Raw genomic sequence first — 15665 nt, 5'->3', positions numbered from 1 at the left:
GCAAACTATGGCCAGGGCGTGACAACAGAGAAAAAGAGGATGCAAAGCGGGCTGCCTTTTGAGAATCTGTATTTGAGTGAGTAAACTCCCACTGCCATCAGTTCTACTTGCGAACATGCAATCATTGGAAAATAAAATTGATGACCTACGATTACGATTATCCTACCAACGGGACATTAAGAACTGTAATATCTTATGTGTGTCTTTTTGTCAAAAACAGCTGGTGAGCGATGTCTAATATTAAAGAATTCTCGAGGTATTGCTCGACTAAGGTAGAATACCTTATAAGCTGTAGACCGCACTATCTACCAAGAGAGTTCTCATCTATATTATTCGTAGCTGTCTATTTACCACCCTAGACCAATGCTGGCACTAAGACCACACTCAACCAACTCTATAAGGCCATAAGCAAACAAGAAAATGTTCACCCAGAAGCGGTGCTCCTAGTGGCCAGGGACGTTATTGTGGGCAAACATAAATCAGTTTTGCCAAATTTTTACCAGCATGCCACATGTGCAACCAGAGGGGGAAAAAAATCTGGGCCACCTTTACTCCACGAACAGAGACGCATAAAAAGCTCTACCCTGCCCTCCATTTGGCAAATCTGACCATAATTCTATCCTCCTGATAGAAGCAAAAAATAAAGCAGGAAGTACCAGTGACACGCTCAATACGGATGTGGTCAGATGACGTGGATGCTATGCTACAGGACTGTTTTGCTAGCACAGACTGGAATATGTTCCGGGATTCATACAATGGCATTGAGGAGTATACCACTTCAGTCATCGGCTTCATCAATACAGTATTTAGTCAGCCACCAATTGTGCAAGTTCTCCCACTTGAAAAGATGAGAGAGGCCTGTAATTTTCATCATGGGTACACTTCAACTATGACAGACAAAATGAGAGAAAAAAAATCCAGAAAATCACATTGTAGGGGGCATGTGGCAAAATAAAGTTTGATTTGAGATGAGTAAGACTTTCAGGCCTACCAGAGTTACTCCTATAATCTTACAATACATTGCTTATCTTTATACAAAATATTATGATCGAAAATGAACTAATTAGCCTCCTATACACCTGTATAGCAGACACAGTAGCCATCTGACATTTCAAAAATGCATGCCAGTGTTGGAGGATGCCACCGGCACATTTCTATCTGGCCTAAGCTTCTCTTCCTTTATATAGGCAATATTTATTTTTATTAAAATGTTAATATCATTCAGTAGACACCTAAGCCAATAGATCTATGCATGCAATGCCCTGATACATGTAGTGCTCAAATCTCGTGACAGCTGAATAGTGAGGCAGACAATAATTGTTTTAGGGAAGTAGCCTTAAACACATTAACAAATAGACTATAAAGTTTTGCATATGCTACACATCGAAACACAAGGAATAGTGTTTTTATCATTTTACTTTATAGCCAAAGTGACCCTTTTGAAAGCGAACTATTTATTACACTGAAAACTGAAAATATCTCTGTTTGACGCCCACCTCGGTTCCTGTGTTCAGCTAGTAATGCCTGATGTGCTGAGCCAGGTCTGATCTGGCCAGCTGGCTAGTGTTTTGGAGAACATAGACCAATAGCTAGCCTAGCTACACTGCTAGTTTGCTAACCACAGTCGGTCAACACAATATGAAAACATCGGAGAAAATGAAACATAAATATACGAGACCGTTTCAGACGCTGGTAAAAGTCTAATATATGTAACTAGTCAAGAACATCCAACCGTAGCAGTGGGGCAAAGGTAGGGACGTGGTCGAGTATATCGCTAACGTTAGCTAGTTTGGCCAAATGCCTTGTTTGGGTTGGTTGTCAACGCTTGAGTTGGACAAACGCTGGCTTGTTAGTGTATTGGGAGACGGATAGCTACAGACTGTAACACCAATATAATGCGATTTAACCAAATATTACTGGTAGTTACAGGCCTGGCTGTACAAAACGTCGTCAAGAGAGTTTTCAACTGACAACTTTAACCTGCTATTGGCGATACTATCTTTGTCCTCCACCAGTATAATCAACCACATTTTTTGGGTTAAATCACATTATCTGGTTTTACAATCTGGAGCTAGGAGACGGGTAGTTAACTCGATTTTGAAGTTTCATGACAGCCTGTTTTCGTTGTTTCTCTGTGTTTCAGTTTAACTGCCAGAACTCACACCATCAGTTGTTTGGTCATTAACGTTATGTTTTAATTCTGTAAAAAGAACAGATTTAAATGATTCATGCCACCAATGGCAATATTGTCATCAGCTCATCATGGCTGTTAACAAATGACAACTGCAGTGATTAGGTAACTAATACGTTTAAAAAAATTTTTTTTTTAGCTAGTTAGCTACAAACATGGTTCTGTCATCAATAGTTGGATTTCATCATGCTATGGTAATGTAAAGGTGTAGACTACAAGCTAGATGCCCCTTTAGACTACAAGCTGGCCAGACACACTTTCATATGGCCTTTGCGAAGACCCTTTGGTGACTGAGACCAACAAACACCAGTGTGAAGGAGGAAGGTCTGATCTTTGAGATGACTGTCTACCCAAAGAATTCAGTGCGGATCTTATCTGCCCGGGAGTGTGGGGCCCGCGGCCTTGGCTCCCAGCGCCTCCTGCAGCAGCTTGTTGAGGAAAAGACCCGGCGGATGAAATGGCAGAGTCAGGTAAGGAGCATCCTTCCTGAGGAATGGATGGAAATCGTGCAATGTATCAAGTCTAACTGAGATGAGTGGTGACTTTTTATGTGCTCTTTTTATTTTATTTTCCACAGAAAGTGGAGTTGCCGGACAGCCCTCGTTCTACCTTCCTGTTGGCTTTTAGCCCGGACAGGTCAGAATGACATCCTATAAAAAAAATGTTTGGAGGAGGTAGAAAGACACCAAGACTGGAAGATTGTATGGTAACTGTTAACGTTTTCCTTTCATATAGGACCTTAATGGCCTCCACACATGTCAACCATAACATTTATGTCACAGTGGTTAAGACAGGGAAGTGTGTTCACTCTCTGGTTGGCCATCGCCGCACTCCTTGGTGTCTGACCTTTCACCCTACCATCCCTGGTTTGGTGGCTTCGGGATGTCTGGATGGAGAGGTTCGCATCTGGGACCTGCATGTGAGTGGCTGTCATCTTCTTATGCAAAGGGACGACATGTGCAACCATAGACTTAATTAGATGATGACTCCGTCCTCTCTTCTCTGACCTGGAAACCGAAGTGGTTGAGGACAGTGTCAGTTAATTAGTAGGTGAACGGAGGACATATGTCACTTCCTTGTTGCACAAGAGTATTCCACTCAGTGGCTAGCGCTGAAGTGTTTTAAAATCCGCCACACCCACTTTGAATCAGCTGTTTTCTCGAAGGAGAAAAGCATGCACACATTTAATAAGAATACAGCACTTATTTCATCTATAAAATGTCTTCCACAACTAGCTATATAAAGTGATATGATTTATCACTTTACACATTTATTTTGGGTTCCACCCCTGTAAATGTAATTTGCCTTATGGAGCGGAGTCTCATTTAATCGAAGCTCATTTGTTTCCTCGCCTCTGCTCCTCAATTACCTTTGAACTTTTTCAAAAGCAGGACAGAGGATTTTAAGAGTTGAGCAAAACCAATTGAGATTCTCCCTTTTTATCTGTCCCATTATGGCATCTGTAAGAGCACTGGCAGCGCCGCTGAGGCCATCTCCATTTTGAAGTAGTCAATTTTCTTTGTGTTTTACTGCCATCTGCAGTGCCAAGAGTACTGAACCAAATCTGGTCATTAATTGATTGTGTCCACAAGATGGCAGTGATACAGCTTAAAGCCATTTACAAACCAGGTAACCCAATTTGAAGAAGAATCCAATGCTCTGATCATTGGCTGATTCCTCTCAACCCATATGGATCCCCACCCGGTTGACTACTTTTTTCATACCACATATGAGTCATAATACCTTAAAACCTAGAGGTCAAACAGGGAAATGGTTCCAATAGTTTTTTCACCATTTAATTTTTCCTATAGGGGATTTTAGAAACACTGAAACTAAGGGATGTGTTTCGTTTAGGCGTACGCTGGCGTGACGTTTTGATAACCGTGTAAATCTCTCTAGGACAAAGTGACTTATCAATATATTTGCCTGTATTTATCCCCCAAAATGTAATGCTAATTAACTGCTAATGTGGCTATTATACAGAACCACAAATGCCATGAGGATCTGGTCTAAACTGCCGAATCGAGGCAAAGGTAAGAATCTCTGGATTAGCTATCTAATGTTATCTAAATGTTAAATCTAGACTTGGTTTCCTCAATCGTAATTTCTCCTCGTAATTTCTCCTCGTAATTTCTCCTCGTTCACCCCAGCTACCAAACTAACCCTGATTCAGATGACCATCCTAGCCGTGCTAGATTACGGAGACATAATTTATAGATCGGCAGGTAAGGGTGCTCTCGAGCGGCTGGATGTTCTTTACTATTCGGCCATCAGATTTGCTGCCAATGCTCCTTATAGGATACGTCACTGCACTCTATACTCATCTGTAAACTGGTCATCTCTGTATACCTGTCGCAAGACCCACTAATTGATGCTAGGGATGCACCGATACGACATTTTTGGCCATACCGATATCCAATATTTTCCTTGCCAAAAAAAACGATACCGATATTTTACATTTTAGCTGCCTTTTAAACATTCTAGTACAGTTAAATAGTTACACACACACACACATGTGGACACAGTGGTCTAAGGCACTACATCTCAGTGCAAGAGGCATCACTACAGTCCCTGGTTCGAATCTAGGCTGTATCACATCCGGCCGTGATTGGAAGTCCCATAGGGCAGCGCACAATTGGCCCAGCGTCGTCCGGGTTTGGCCGGGGTTAGGCCGTCATTGTAAATAAGAATTTGTTCTTAACTGACTTGCATTGTTAAATAAAGGTTACACACACACACCACACCAACCAAAAAGTTATTTTGTTGTCATTTACTTATGTCCCCATTACCAGCAAAGCATAATCAAAACCTATTTCTATCACTTACTTGCTGTGCAGTTTCGTTGTTCATTTGTTCAGCCGTTTCATTCTCAACAAGGATTTCATCATACATGTCAAGCAGTGAAGTTTCAGCTCTGTCTGTTTATGGCCTCTTTTACTCTGTGAGCACTGTCACTGTGTCCGTTTCCATGCTGTGTATGTAAAATTTCACGTAAACCCTGTTTCTTGTCTGCATCGAAGTAGTGGTCCTTGTACCTAGCATCGGGCATGGTGGCGACACAGTAAAGAGGATCAGAGAGAATACCACAGAATCGCTTGTTCACAGTCTCGAGTACGGCAGTTTTGTTGAGCAGGCGTTTCAATGCCATGACAGAGGATATAACGTCAGCTGTAGACGCAGTTGATTAGCTTATTTATCGAGTCAGTTATTCGAATTGCACTAGGAGTGTGTTCATGTTTCAAACATGTTCTCAAATGCCATTGAAATGGCAAGAGCGGTATGAGAACCAACACATTCTTGAGCATCCAATACGACTTTCGTCAGTACGAAATGCTCATTGTCCTACTGTGCTATCAGACTCAGCATGCTAATGGGGCTGACACCGCTGGTCCAAATGTCAGTCTTGACGCCTATAGCAAGTAGCACAATGAATTCCATTATCTTGGCATTAATGGATTTCGCCTTTGAGTTGTCTCTCTCTAGTTGATGCTTATTTATAAAACCCTCTTAGACCTCACTCCCCCCTGAGATATCTACTGCAGCCCTCATCCTCAACATACAACATCCGTTCTGCCAGTCACATTCTGTTAAAGGTCCCCAAAGCACACACATCCATGGGTCACTCCTCTTTTCAGTTTGCTGCAGCTAGCGACTGGAACGAGCTGCAACAAACATTCAAACTGGACAGTTTTATCTCAATATCTTCATTCAAAGACTCAATCATGGACACTCTTACTGACAGTTGTGGCTGCTTTGCGTGATGTATTGTCTCTACCTTCTTGCCCTTTGTGCTGTTGTCTGTGCCCAATAATGTTTGTACCATGTTTGTGCTGCTACCATGTTGTTGTCATGTTGTGTTGCTACCATGCTGTGTGTCATGTGTTGCTGCCTTGCTATGTTGTTGTCTTAGGTCTCCTTTTTATTTAGTGTTCTCTTGTCGTGATGTGTGTTTTAGCCTATGTTTAAAAAGAAAATGTAATCCCAGCCCCTGTCCCTGCAGGAGACCTTTTGGTAGGCCGTCATTGTAAATAAGAACTTATTTTAACTTACTTGCCTACCAGGTTAAATAAAACTTGTAATGAATAAATTGGCAACATTTCTTTAAATTGACAATTCTGAGAACTGTCTTGTGCAAGTTTTAAGTTGTCATAATACCTGTTAGCAAAGGTTTCAGCTAGAGATAATGTGCAGGAGCTTGCAGGGATTTGTTGTTTTGCATGATGTCTACAGTGCTTTGCAAAAGTATTCATCCCCCTTGGTATTTGTCCTATTTTGTTGCATTACAAACTGTAATTGAAATTGATTTTTTATTTTTTTATTTCATGTAATGGACATACACAAAATAGTCAATTTGTGAAGCCAAAAAAAAAAATACTTGTTTAAAAAAATTCTAAAAATATATAAAACGGAAAAGTGATGCGTTCATATATATTCACCCCCTTTGCTATGAAGCCCCTAAATAGGTGGTGTGACAAAATTACCGTCAGAAGTCACATAATTATTTAGATTGCACAGGTGGAATTTATTTAAGTGTCGCATGATCTCAGTATATAGACACCTGTTCTGAAAGGCCCCAGAGTCTGCAACACCACTAAGCAAGGGGCACCACCAAGCAAGCGGCACCATGAAGACCAAGGAAATCTCCAAACGCGTCAGGGACAAAGTTGTGGAGAAGTACAGATCAGGGTAGGGTTATAAAAAAACATCAAACTTTGAACATCCCACAGAGCACCATTTAAATCCTTTATTAAAAAATGGAAAGAATATGGCACCACAACAAACCTGCCAAGAGAGGGCCGCCCACCAAAACTCACGGACCAGGCAAGGAGGGCATTAATTAGAGGGGCAACAAAGAGACCAAAGATAACCCTGAAGGAGCTGTAAAGCTCCACAGCGGAGATTGGAGTATCTGTCCATAGGACCACTTTAAGCCGTACACTCCACAGAGCTGGGCTTTGCGGAATAGTGGCCAGAAAAAAGCCATTGCTTAAAGAAAAAAATAAGCAAACATGTTTGGTGTTCACCAAAAGGCATTTGGGAGACTCCACAAACATATAGAAGGTACTTTGGTTAGATGAGACTAAAACGTAGCTTTTTGTCCATCAAGGAAAACGCTATGTCTGGTGGAAGCCCATCACCCCGAGAACACCATCCAGTGAAGCATGGTGGTGGCAGCATCATGCTGTGGGGATGTTTTTCCTTCGGCAGGGACTGGAAAACTAGTCAGAATTGAAAGAATGATGGGTTGCGCTAAATACAGGGAAATTCTTGAGAGAAACCTGTTTTCAGTCTTCCAGAGATTTGAGCCTGGGATGGAGGTTCACCTTCCAGCAGGACAATGACCCTAAGCATACTGCTAAAGCATCACTCGGTTGGTTTAAGGGGAAACATATGTCTTGGAATGGCCCACACCTCAATCCAATTGAGAATCTGTGGTGTGACTTAAGATTGCTGTACACCAGCGGAACCCATCCAACTTGAAGGAGCTGGAGCAGTTTTTCCTCAAGAATGGGCAAAAATTCCAGTGGCTAGATGTGCCAAGCTTATAGAGACATACCCCAAGAGACTTGCAGCTGTAATTGCTGCAAAAGGTGGCTCTAAAAAGTATTGTCTTTGGGGGGAGGGTGAAAAGTCCCTCCTATTGAAGAATAGCTTCCTAATGTTCAACTTACGTAAACTTGGAAATTACTTTTAAATGGACAATGATAATAAATAATGAATAAAAAATAAATAAATAAAAATGTACAAACAATGGAAACAAAACATTCACCGTGACGTTTACAAACTCAGAGACTTATCACACCATACACAATTTTATTTCCCTCTCTCATCACACAACAAAATGACATTCTAGATGAATCTGCTGTCTTGTTCCAAGTCAGCTGGAGCACTTTTTGTTTCTCCACTCTCTCCTTCTGGTTCCTAAGAGAGTGACAGCATAAGGCTTGGAAAGCAACAAAAAAGACACCAAACATAACAGTATTAACTTCTTGACGCACTCATACCGTTAGCGGGATCATTTTCATCAACACCCGCTGAATTGCAGCGTGCCAAATTCAAATTAAATTACTAAACATATATAATTTTCATTAAATCACAAGTGCAATATAGCAAAACACAGCTTAGCTTGTTGTTAATCCACCTGGCGTGTCAGATTTAAACACAGCTTTTTGGCGAAAGCATGACAAGCGTTTATGTAAGAACATCTCTCTCAGTAGACAAAATATTACAAACACCTAGCAGCCAAGTAGATTGGTCATGAAAGTCAGAAAAGCAATAGATGAAATCACTTACCTTTGATGATCTTCGGATGTTTTCACTCAAGAGACTCCCAGTTACACAAATGCTCCTTTTGTTCCATAAAGATTATTTTTATATCCAAAATCCACAGGCGTGAGCAGGTCACGACATCACAGACGAACATTCCAAATAGTATCCGTAATGTCCACAGAAACATGTCAAACTTTTTTTAGAATCAATCCTCAGGTTGTTTTTCAAATATATAATCGGTTATATATCAACCGGGACTGTCGCTTTTTTCAATAGGAGAGGAAGAGACCATGGCTGACCCACTCTGTTGCACAAGCAAAACTCATGCGAACACCCAGCTATCTGACGCGATGTTATCTTTCTCGCTCATTTAAAAAAATAAAAGCCTGAAACTATGTCTAAAGACTGACAACTTGAGGAAGCGATAGGAAAAGGAATCTGGTTCATATCCCTTTAAATGGAGTGAAGGCAGGCTATGGAACATGGAGCTTTCAAAATAGAAGCCACTTCCTGGTTTGATTTTCCTCAGGTTTTCGCCTGCAATATCAGTTCTGTTATACTCACAGACAATATTTTGAGAGTTTTAGAAACGTTAGAGTGTTTTCTAATTATATGCATATTCTAGTTTCTGGGACTGAGAAATGGGCAGTTTCAAATGGGTACATTTTTTTAGCCAAAAACCCCTACACTCAAGAACCCCCTACACTCAAGAAGTTAACAATGTGATAAGCTATGCATAATTATATATGCATGAAAACCAAAGTCTGAGACCATGACAATTCCCACTTTCTCTTCACCTGACTCTATGCCTCCAGGATACTTTTCTGCTGGGTTCCACAAAGATGAAAGCCCTAAAAAGCCTCCTCATGCTTTCACCTAGTCTTCCCCTTTCGGCCCCAGGTTCCGAGAGGTGTTCCCAAGTCATATCATTTTCACTTTGTTCCCCATCTCCTCCATTGCCACACCCCTACACCCTCTTAAGGTAACTCAGCACTGTATAAGCTTTCACATCAATGACTTCAACATGTTGTTTAGAGTACAATTTACCCCAATATCTAAATATCTAACTTCTTTCATATGATGCATTAACCAATAAAACAGCTAACCCCAACTCAACTATGATGTTTAAAGTAGCTCCCAGACCCAACCCATCTGTATGTCTTACAGTGGAATCTAGTCTCTCTCTTTCGCTCCACTTCCTCTGTCATGTCTTCAAGCTCACCCGTTATGCTGCTTGACCTCACTTCACGTGAGAACAATGCACCCACCAAGGAGAGACATGACGATCTTTACCGCTGCAGCTGCTGTAAGGAGTAGTGTGTGTGTGGACCAGACCAACACTGTCCCAAAACCCCCGCCTGGTGCATCTTGACGTACACTCAATCTCCAGAATTCAGCCCGTGCCCTTGTTTATCTCTGCTTTCACCTGAGATATACATAATGCAACACATTTCCTGACAACATGAACTCTCGTCTTATTTCAAGAGCACTAATTTCTGACATTTGAATAACAGCCTCCCCTGTACTCCCATCGGTCTCCCAGTTACCAATCCATGTGGCACGAGTCCTCATTAATTGATATCCCAACAATGCTAACCCGTGCTTCTACTAACATGGCCCATGCCCATAACCTTCAATTAATCTGTCAAGTGTTCGCCGGATGTTAGAAAGGGGGAAAAAGATGAATGAGTTGGGCAGAATATCCAACCTAACAAAACTCTGAGTCACAGGTTTCTTGAATGTTTACCATAGTGTCTGAAATGCCACCACTATCTCTTCTCCTCTCACCATGATCTGGGTATGTGTATTGTACAATTAAATCCCCATATTGTGTACAGTTAGCTGTCCTCCCTCTCCTATGAGCTATCTCCTGTAACAATATACAGTCTCTGGGAATGATACACTATCATTACATCTAACCCATAACACACTAGTCACTACTCCTAATGCATTTCTAAAGATATAAACATACTAAAACATTCTGAAATCAATTAGTCAATGTACATCAGTCTCTCCTCTGGAACAATGATCACTCTTATGTTCCACGAAACCTAAAAACATATTGACTTGAAAAGGAAAGAGAAAAAGAAGTACATGTTCAATAACTTTGCACCACACATTGATGCGATTTAACAAAAAAATTCTGATTACATGGTGAAACAAAAGAGAACAAAAAAACTTTAATGGTTGTCCCAAGCCTATCATTCAGTGATTTCTCTAACAAACAACCTCCCTGTAGGAGGACACTTAGAGGTAAGGTTTCTGGAGACTCCCTCGGCAAAATACATTTTATCAGCGCCCCCACCTCTCACCGTTCTGTAGCAACTCTCTCTCGCTGTGCCCAAATCATAACTAAAACATTTGATAAATTATCCAATTTTTTTTTTGAATGAGAGTCCTTAGTATTTACTTTGAGAATAGGACTTGAATCCCAGCTTCTCAATTTAGCACACATCATCCCTGTTAGAATCCCTGTTAGAATGTACATTTATAAACTAAACCTTTTTATTGCTGGTAATAACTCCTCATTACAGCCCGGTGGCCTGGTAATGGAAGATCAGTATCTCAATGCATCCTTTGTCAAAATTGTTTGCAATGTGTAGACCCCCCCCCCTTCCTGTCCTGGCACTTATCATTCTAGCGTGTCTTTTTCAGATAGCGTTTACAGTTCATCTTCCCAACGGCAACTCTTGCCTGTCCCATTTGATGGCCCTTGATAATGTCCTGATTTCAATATTCCTTTCTCCCACGTACACAAATCTCTCACCTGCCGTTCTCAGCACTTCGGTTTATGGCTCGGACTCAGAAGTGTTAAAAAGCCACTGTCGAATTGCACGCCTTCGTCGCTCTTTCTTCAGCCGGTTAGGGAGGGTTTTTGAGGTTCACACACGGTTTGTGGTCAAATTATTCCTGCCATGCATTAAGACATGATCTGATGTCAGCTTCCATGATGACCTCATAAAAAGCAAAGATGACAACAACAGTTTAGCTCAATTCATTTCTGTTTCAGGAAATCCAGACAAGCATTGACTATATGACAACTTCTTACATTAACCTTTTCTTAATAACATATCTACGACAAATGTCAAAGAGCATACCAACATACTGTTACTGCTAAAACCATTTTCAAAATTAGTCCATACTCCCATATTCTCGAAAGAGTTTCCAGATCATGAAGTTGGCACTCTAAACCCTCGCAGAATCCCACACTCCAGTATCCCAATCTGGTGAAATTTGTATCGAAACAAAAACACGAAATTAAATCAGCAATACACATATCACAATCCATTTGAAGTAACTGTCATCCCTTATTAACATATATTTCCCCTTCTATATGCAGACTGAATACAGTACCTCTTTATATTTACCCAAAAACCAGGACCCCAGGGAACTGTTCATTTTCCTCGTCGAACACATGATTCTAAAACAACTCTTTATAACTCCCTACGGAAATAATAATAAGCTCACAAAGTAATGGTACAATTTGAATAGACTGGTGTTTGTCATTCCTTTTATAATTAAATCCTGTTCCGATAATTTCTAGTGAGATAGATCAGGCCTCACCAGAAAGTCAGGATACAGAGCATTCGACACCATTCACATATTTCCTCTCCCATTACATTCCCTGTCCTTCAGAACCCATTAAATGTTTGTTTCAATCCACTACAATGTTCATGAACTATCTAAAAAAAATGTTACGGTTAGTAACGCCTTGGCTAATTCCATGTTACCCCTCCACCCCTTTGTATATTATAGAAATCTATTTCAGAATAAGACAATATAAAACTTACATCTATTTCAAACTAAAACCCACAATGTCTCTTGAGATTTTAAAAAAACCCAAGGCTAACTGAGTTTATAAGGAGTGTTTGGCCATATAATTTAAATGTGTTACCTTTAGAATCCATTCCCCTGGCATTTTGCCAAGATTCTTCAACCCAAAATAAATTTTCCTGTGGCAAATTTAGCCAAATTCTCATCCCTAGCCTTTGCTAAATACACTGCTCAAAAACATAAAGGGAACACTAAAGTAACACATCCTAGATCTGAATGAATGAATTTATTTTTCTTTACATAGTTGAATGTGCTGACAACAAAATCACACAATGTATTGATGGAAATCAAATTTATCAACCCATGGAGGTCTGGATTTGGAGTCACACTCAACATTAAAGTGGAAAACCACACTACAGGCGGATCCAACTTTGATGTAATGTCCTTAAAACAAGTCAAAATGAGGCTCAGTAGTGTGTGTGGCCTCCACGTGCCTGTATGACCGCCCTACAACGCCTGGGCATGCTCCTGATGAGGTGGCGGATGGTCTCCTGAGGGATCTCCTCCCAGACCTGGACTAAAGCATCCGCCAACTCCTGGACAGTCTGTGGTGCAATGTGGCGTTGGTGGATGCAGCGAGACATGATGTCCCAGATGTGCTCAATTGGATTCAGGTCTGGGGAACGGGCGGGCCAGTCCATAGCATCAATGCCTTCCTCTTGCAGGAACTGCTGACACACTCCAGCCACATGAGGTCTAGCATTGTCGTGCATTAGGAGGAACCCAGGGCCAACCGCAACAGCATATGGTCTCACAAGGGGTCTGAGGATCTCATCTCGGTACCTAATGGCAGTCAGGCTACCTCTGGTGAGCACATGGAGGGCTGTGCGGCCCCCCCAAAGAAATGCCACCCCACACCATGACTGACCCACTGCCAAACCGTTCATGCTGGAGGATGTTGCAGGCAGCAGAACGTTCTCCACGACGTCTCCAGACGGTCACGTCTGTAACGTGCTCAGTGTGAACCTGCTTTCATCTGTGAAGAGCACAAGGGCGCCAGTGGCGAATTTGCCAATCTTGGTGTTCTCTGGCAAATGCCAAACGTCCTGCACGGTGTTGGGCTGTAAGCACAACCGCCACCTGTGGACGTCGGGCCCTCATACCACCCTCATGGAGTCTGTTTCTGTCCGTTTGAGCAGACACATGCACATTTGTGGCCTGCTGGAGGTCATTTTGCAGGGCTCTGGCAGTGCTCCTCCTGCTCCTCCTTGCACAAAGGCGGAGGTAGCGGTCCCACAGCTGAGTTGTTGGCCTCCTCCACGTCTCCTGATGTACCGGCCTGTCTCCTGGCAGCGCCTCCACGCTCTGGACACTATGCTGACAGACACAGCAAACCTTCTTGCCACAGCTCGCATTGATGTGCCATCCTGGATGAGCTGCACTACCTGAGCCACTTGTGTGGGTTGTAGACTCCGTCTCATGCTACCACTAGAGTGAAAGCACCGCCAGCATTCAAAAGTGACCAAAACATCAGCCAGGAAGCATAGGAACTGAGAAGTGGTCCGTGGTCACCACCTGCAGAACCACTCCTTTATTGGGGGTGTCTTGCTAATTGCCTATAATTTCCACCTGTTGTCTATTCCATTTGCACAACAGCATGTGAAATGTTTTGTCAATCAGTGTTACTTCCTAAGTGGACAGTTTGATTTCACAGAAGTGTGATTGACTTGGAGCTACATTGTGTTGTCCCTTTATTTTTTTGAGCAGTGTAGTTAGGTCAGACGTGATCTCATATGTCTTCCTTCACGTAGAATCTGTAATCTCTATGAACCACTTATCGATCGATCCGAGGCTATTCACCAATATGTGACATTTCCTCTCCCACTAATCTCAAGACGATTTATTGTTCTTCTGAAAAAGATGCAAATGCCTGTATAACGGCATTTCCTTTGAATGCAGCATGTTCGAGTATCACATTACACACATTCTTCCAATGTCCGATAGTCCCACGTCTAAAACAGGGAGCTTTCTCTGTACGCTTTGTTTTTTTTGCGACATTTCTTTTTCTTACCTTGGCCACTGAAACTATATTTAGTGATTTTCCCTATGGTCCTATTAACCCCTCACACATCCGCGGCGTGAGCGGAGTCATATTCCACTCTCAAAATATCCTCTTAAATTAAATCCACTGCCCCTGCAATTACCGTTTTGATCAGTGTTCAAATCTGCCATTAAAGCAGAAGTGCAAATTTTGTCAATAACACCCGTTCCCAGTCTTTCTGTGGCAGCGTACTTGTACTCATTCCGGGTTTATCGTGGTGCATTTTTTGTTGATAGAATGCTGACATCAACACGCTGATATATTGAGCTTTTGATTCTGGTTTTATGTCATTGTGCCAAGTCATAATTGCCTCCCTGAAGTCTTTATTTGATTTGAATTCTCTGTCAGCAGGGAAATGTTGCCCAAATTGTTCCCATATTCGAGCCGAATTGGTAGAATGGTGGTGCTCTTCTTTCAGCGCCTCCATGGCTTTATTAAAATCGTCTAGCTCCACATTACAGGGAGAATCGGATCTGTTTGTTTGCTTATCAATAGTTATTATTCCATATCCTCTCCTGACGGTGTACAGTGTGTTTTGGATTTTTTCACTCCTGTCTATAATACACACCTTCTATTAACTGTTTTCCAAGGTAGCGCTACACACTTCCAAGGTAGCGCTACACACTTCCAAGGTAGCGCTACACACTTCCAAGGTAGCGCCACACACTTCCCCGGATAATAATTAATTGGTCACGGCACTTAATACCTTGTATTAGAATGATACTATAGCGTCTGTGAATGTATTACTGGAGAATACGGATGACTTAATGGCTTTTTTCCCATATTGCCTACAATATCCCTATTATTGATAAGACATCACCAAATTATTCACACTTGTCTTCCTATTTCCACATAATCTGCCATGGTTCACCACCCCAACAGGGCATAAAACTAACCTATTTTTCACACACACACTCACACCCTGCGCTCTCACGGCCACTGTAACTGGGCTTCCACCTTCTCAATACAGATTTAGCAGGGAACCAACCCCACCAAGAATTTACCCCCTAGGTCTTACCCTTTGCAGTTTCCAGCCTGCGCAGGCTTACCTTCCGGGACTCACCCTATTCTTATAGTAGTCACATGAACTATCCCAACCAGAATGTACCCCCTAGGACTTACCCTACAGGTACTAGCCTGCTGGAGATGAACCTACTAGGAATTTACATTTACTTTCTAGTACTAGCAGGAACCAACCTACTAGGAGTTTACCATTTACTTTATAGTACTTGCAGGAACCAACCTACTAGGGATTTACCCCCTAGGACTTAACCTACAGGTACCAGCCTGTACGAGTTGCCCTTCCGGGACTTACCATCTACCATAAAG

General features: G+C 41.9%; 1 protein-coding gene across 11 annotated transcripts in view; it reads left to right on the top strand.

Annotated features, from left to right (window-relative positions):
- Positions 1-1497: 1497 nt before the first annotated feature.
- The window catches only part of LOC124035894 (activating molecule in BECN1-regulated autophagy protein 1-like), a 95949-nt gene continuing 81781 nt past the window's right edge, over positions 1498-15665 (top strand). For 9 of the 11 annotated variants that reach the window (XR_006838810.1, XR_006838812.1, XR_006838811.1 and 6 more), the window contains exons 1-4: positions 1498-1750; positions 2144-2661; positions 2769-2827; positions 2927-3110. Coding sequence is in view for 8 of the 11 variants with exons in the window: in XM_046349725.1 (XP_046205681.1) it covers positions 2530-2661; positions 2769-2827; positions 2927-3110 (375 nt within the window). In the remaining 3 variants the exon portion in view is untranslated. Of the gene's footprint in view, positions 2662-2768; positions 2828-2926; positions 3111-15665 lie in introns of all 11 variants that reach the window. The other 2 variants (XM_046349721.1, XM_046349718.1) reach the window with 2 other exon arrangements.

The sequence above is a fragment of the Oncorhynchus gorbuscha genome, linkage group LG05 (assembly GCF_021184085.1).
Source record: "Oncorhynchus gorbuscha isolate QuinsamMale2020 ecotype Even-year linkage group LG05, OgorEven_v1.0, whole genome shotgun sequence".
In the NCBI taxonomy this organism is placed as follows: domain Eukaryota; kingdom Metazoa; phylum Chordata; class Actinopteri; order Salmoniformes; family Salmonidae; genus Oncorhynchus; species Oncorhynchus gorbuscha.
Note: the sequence above shows the minus strand (reverse complement) of the source record. Positions and strands in the feature narration are given on the sequence as shown.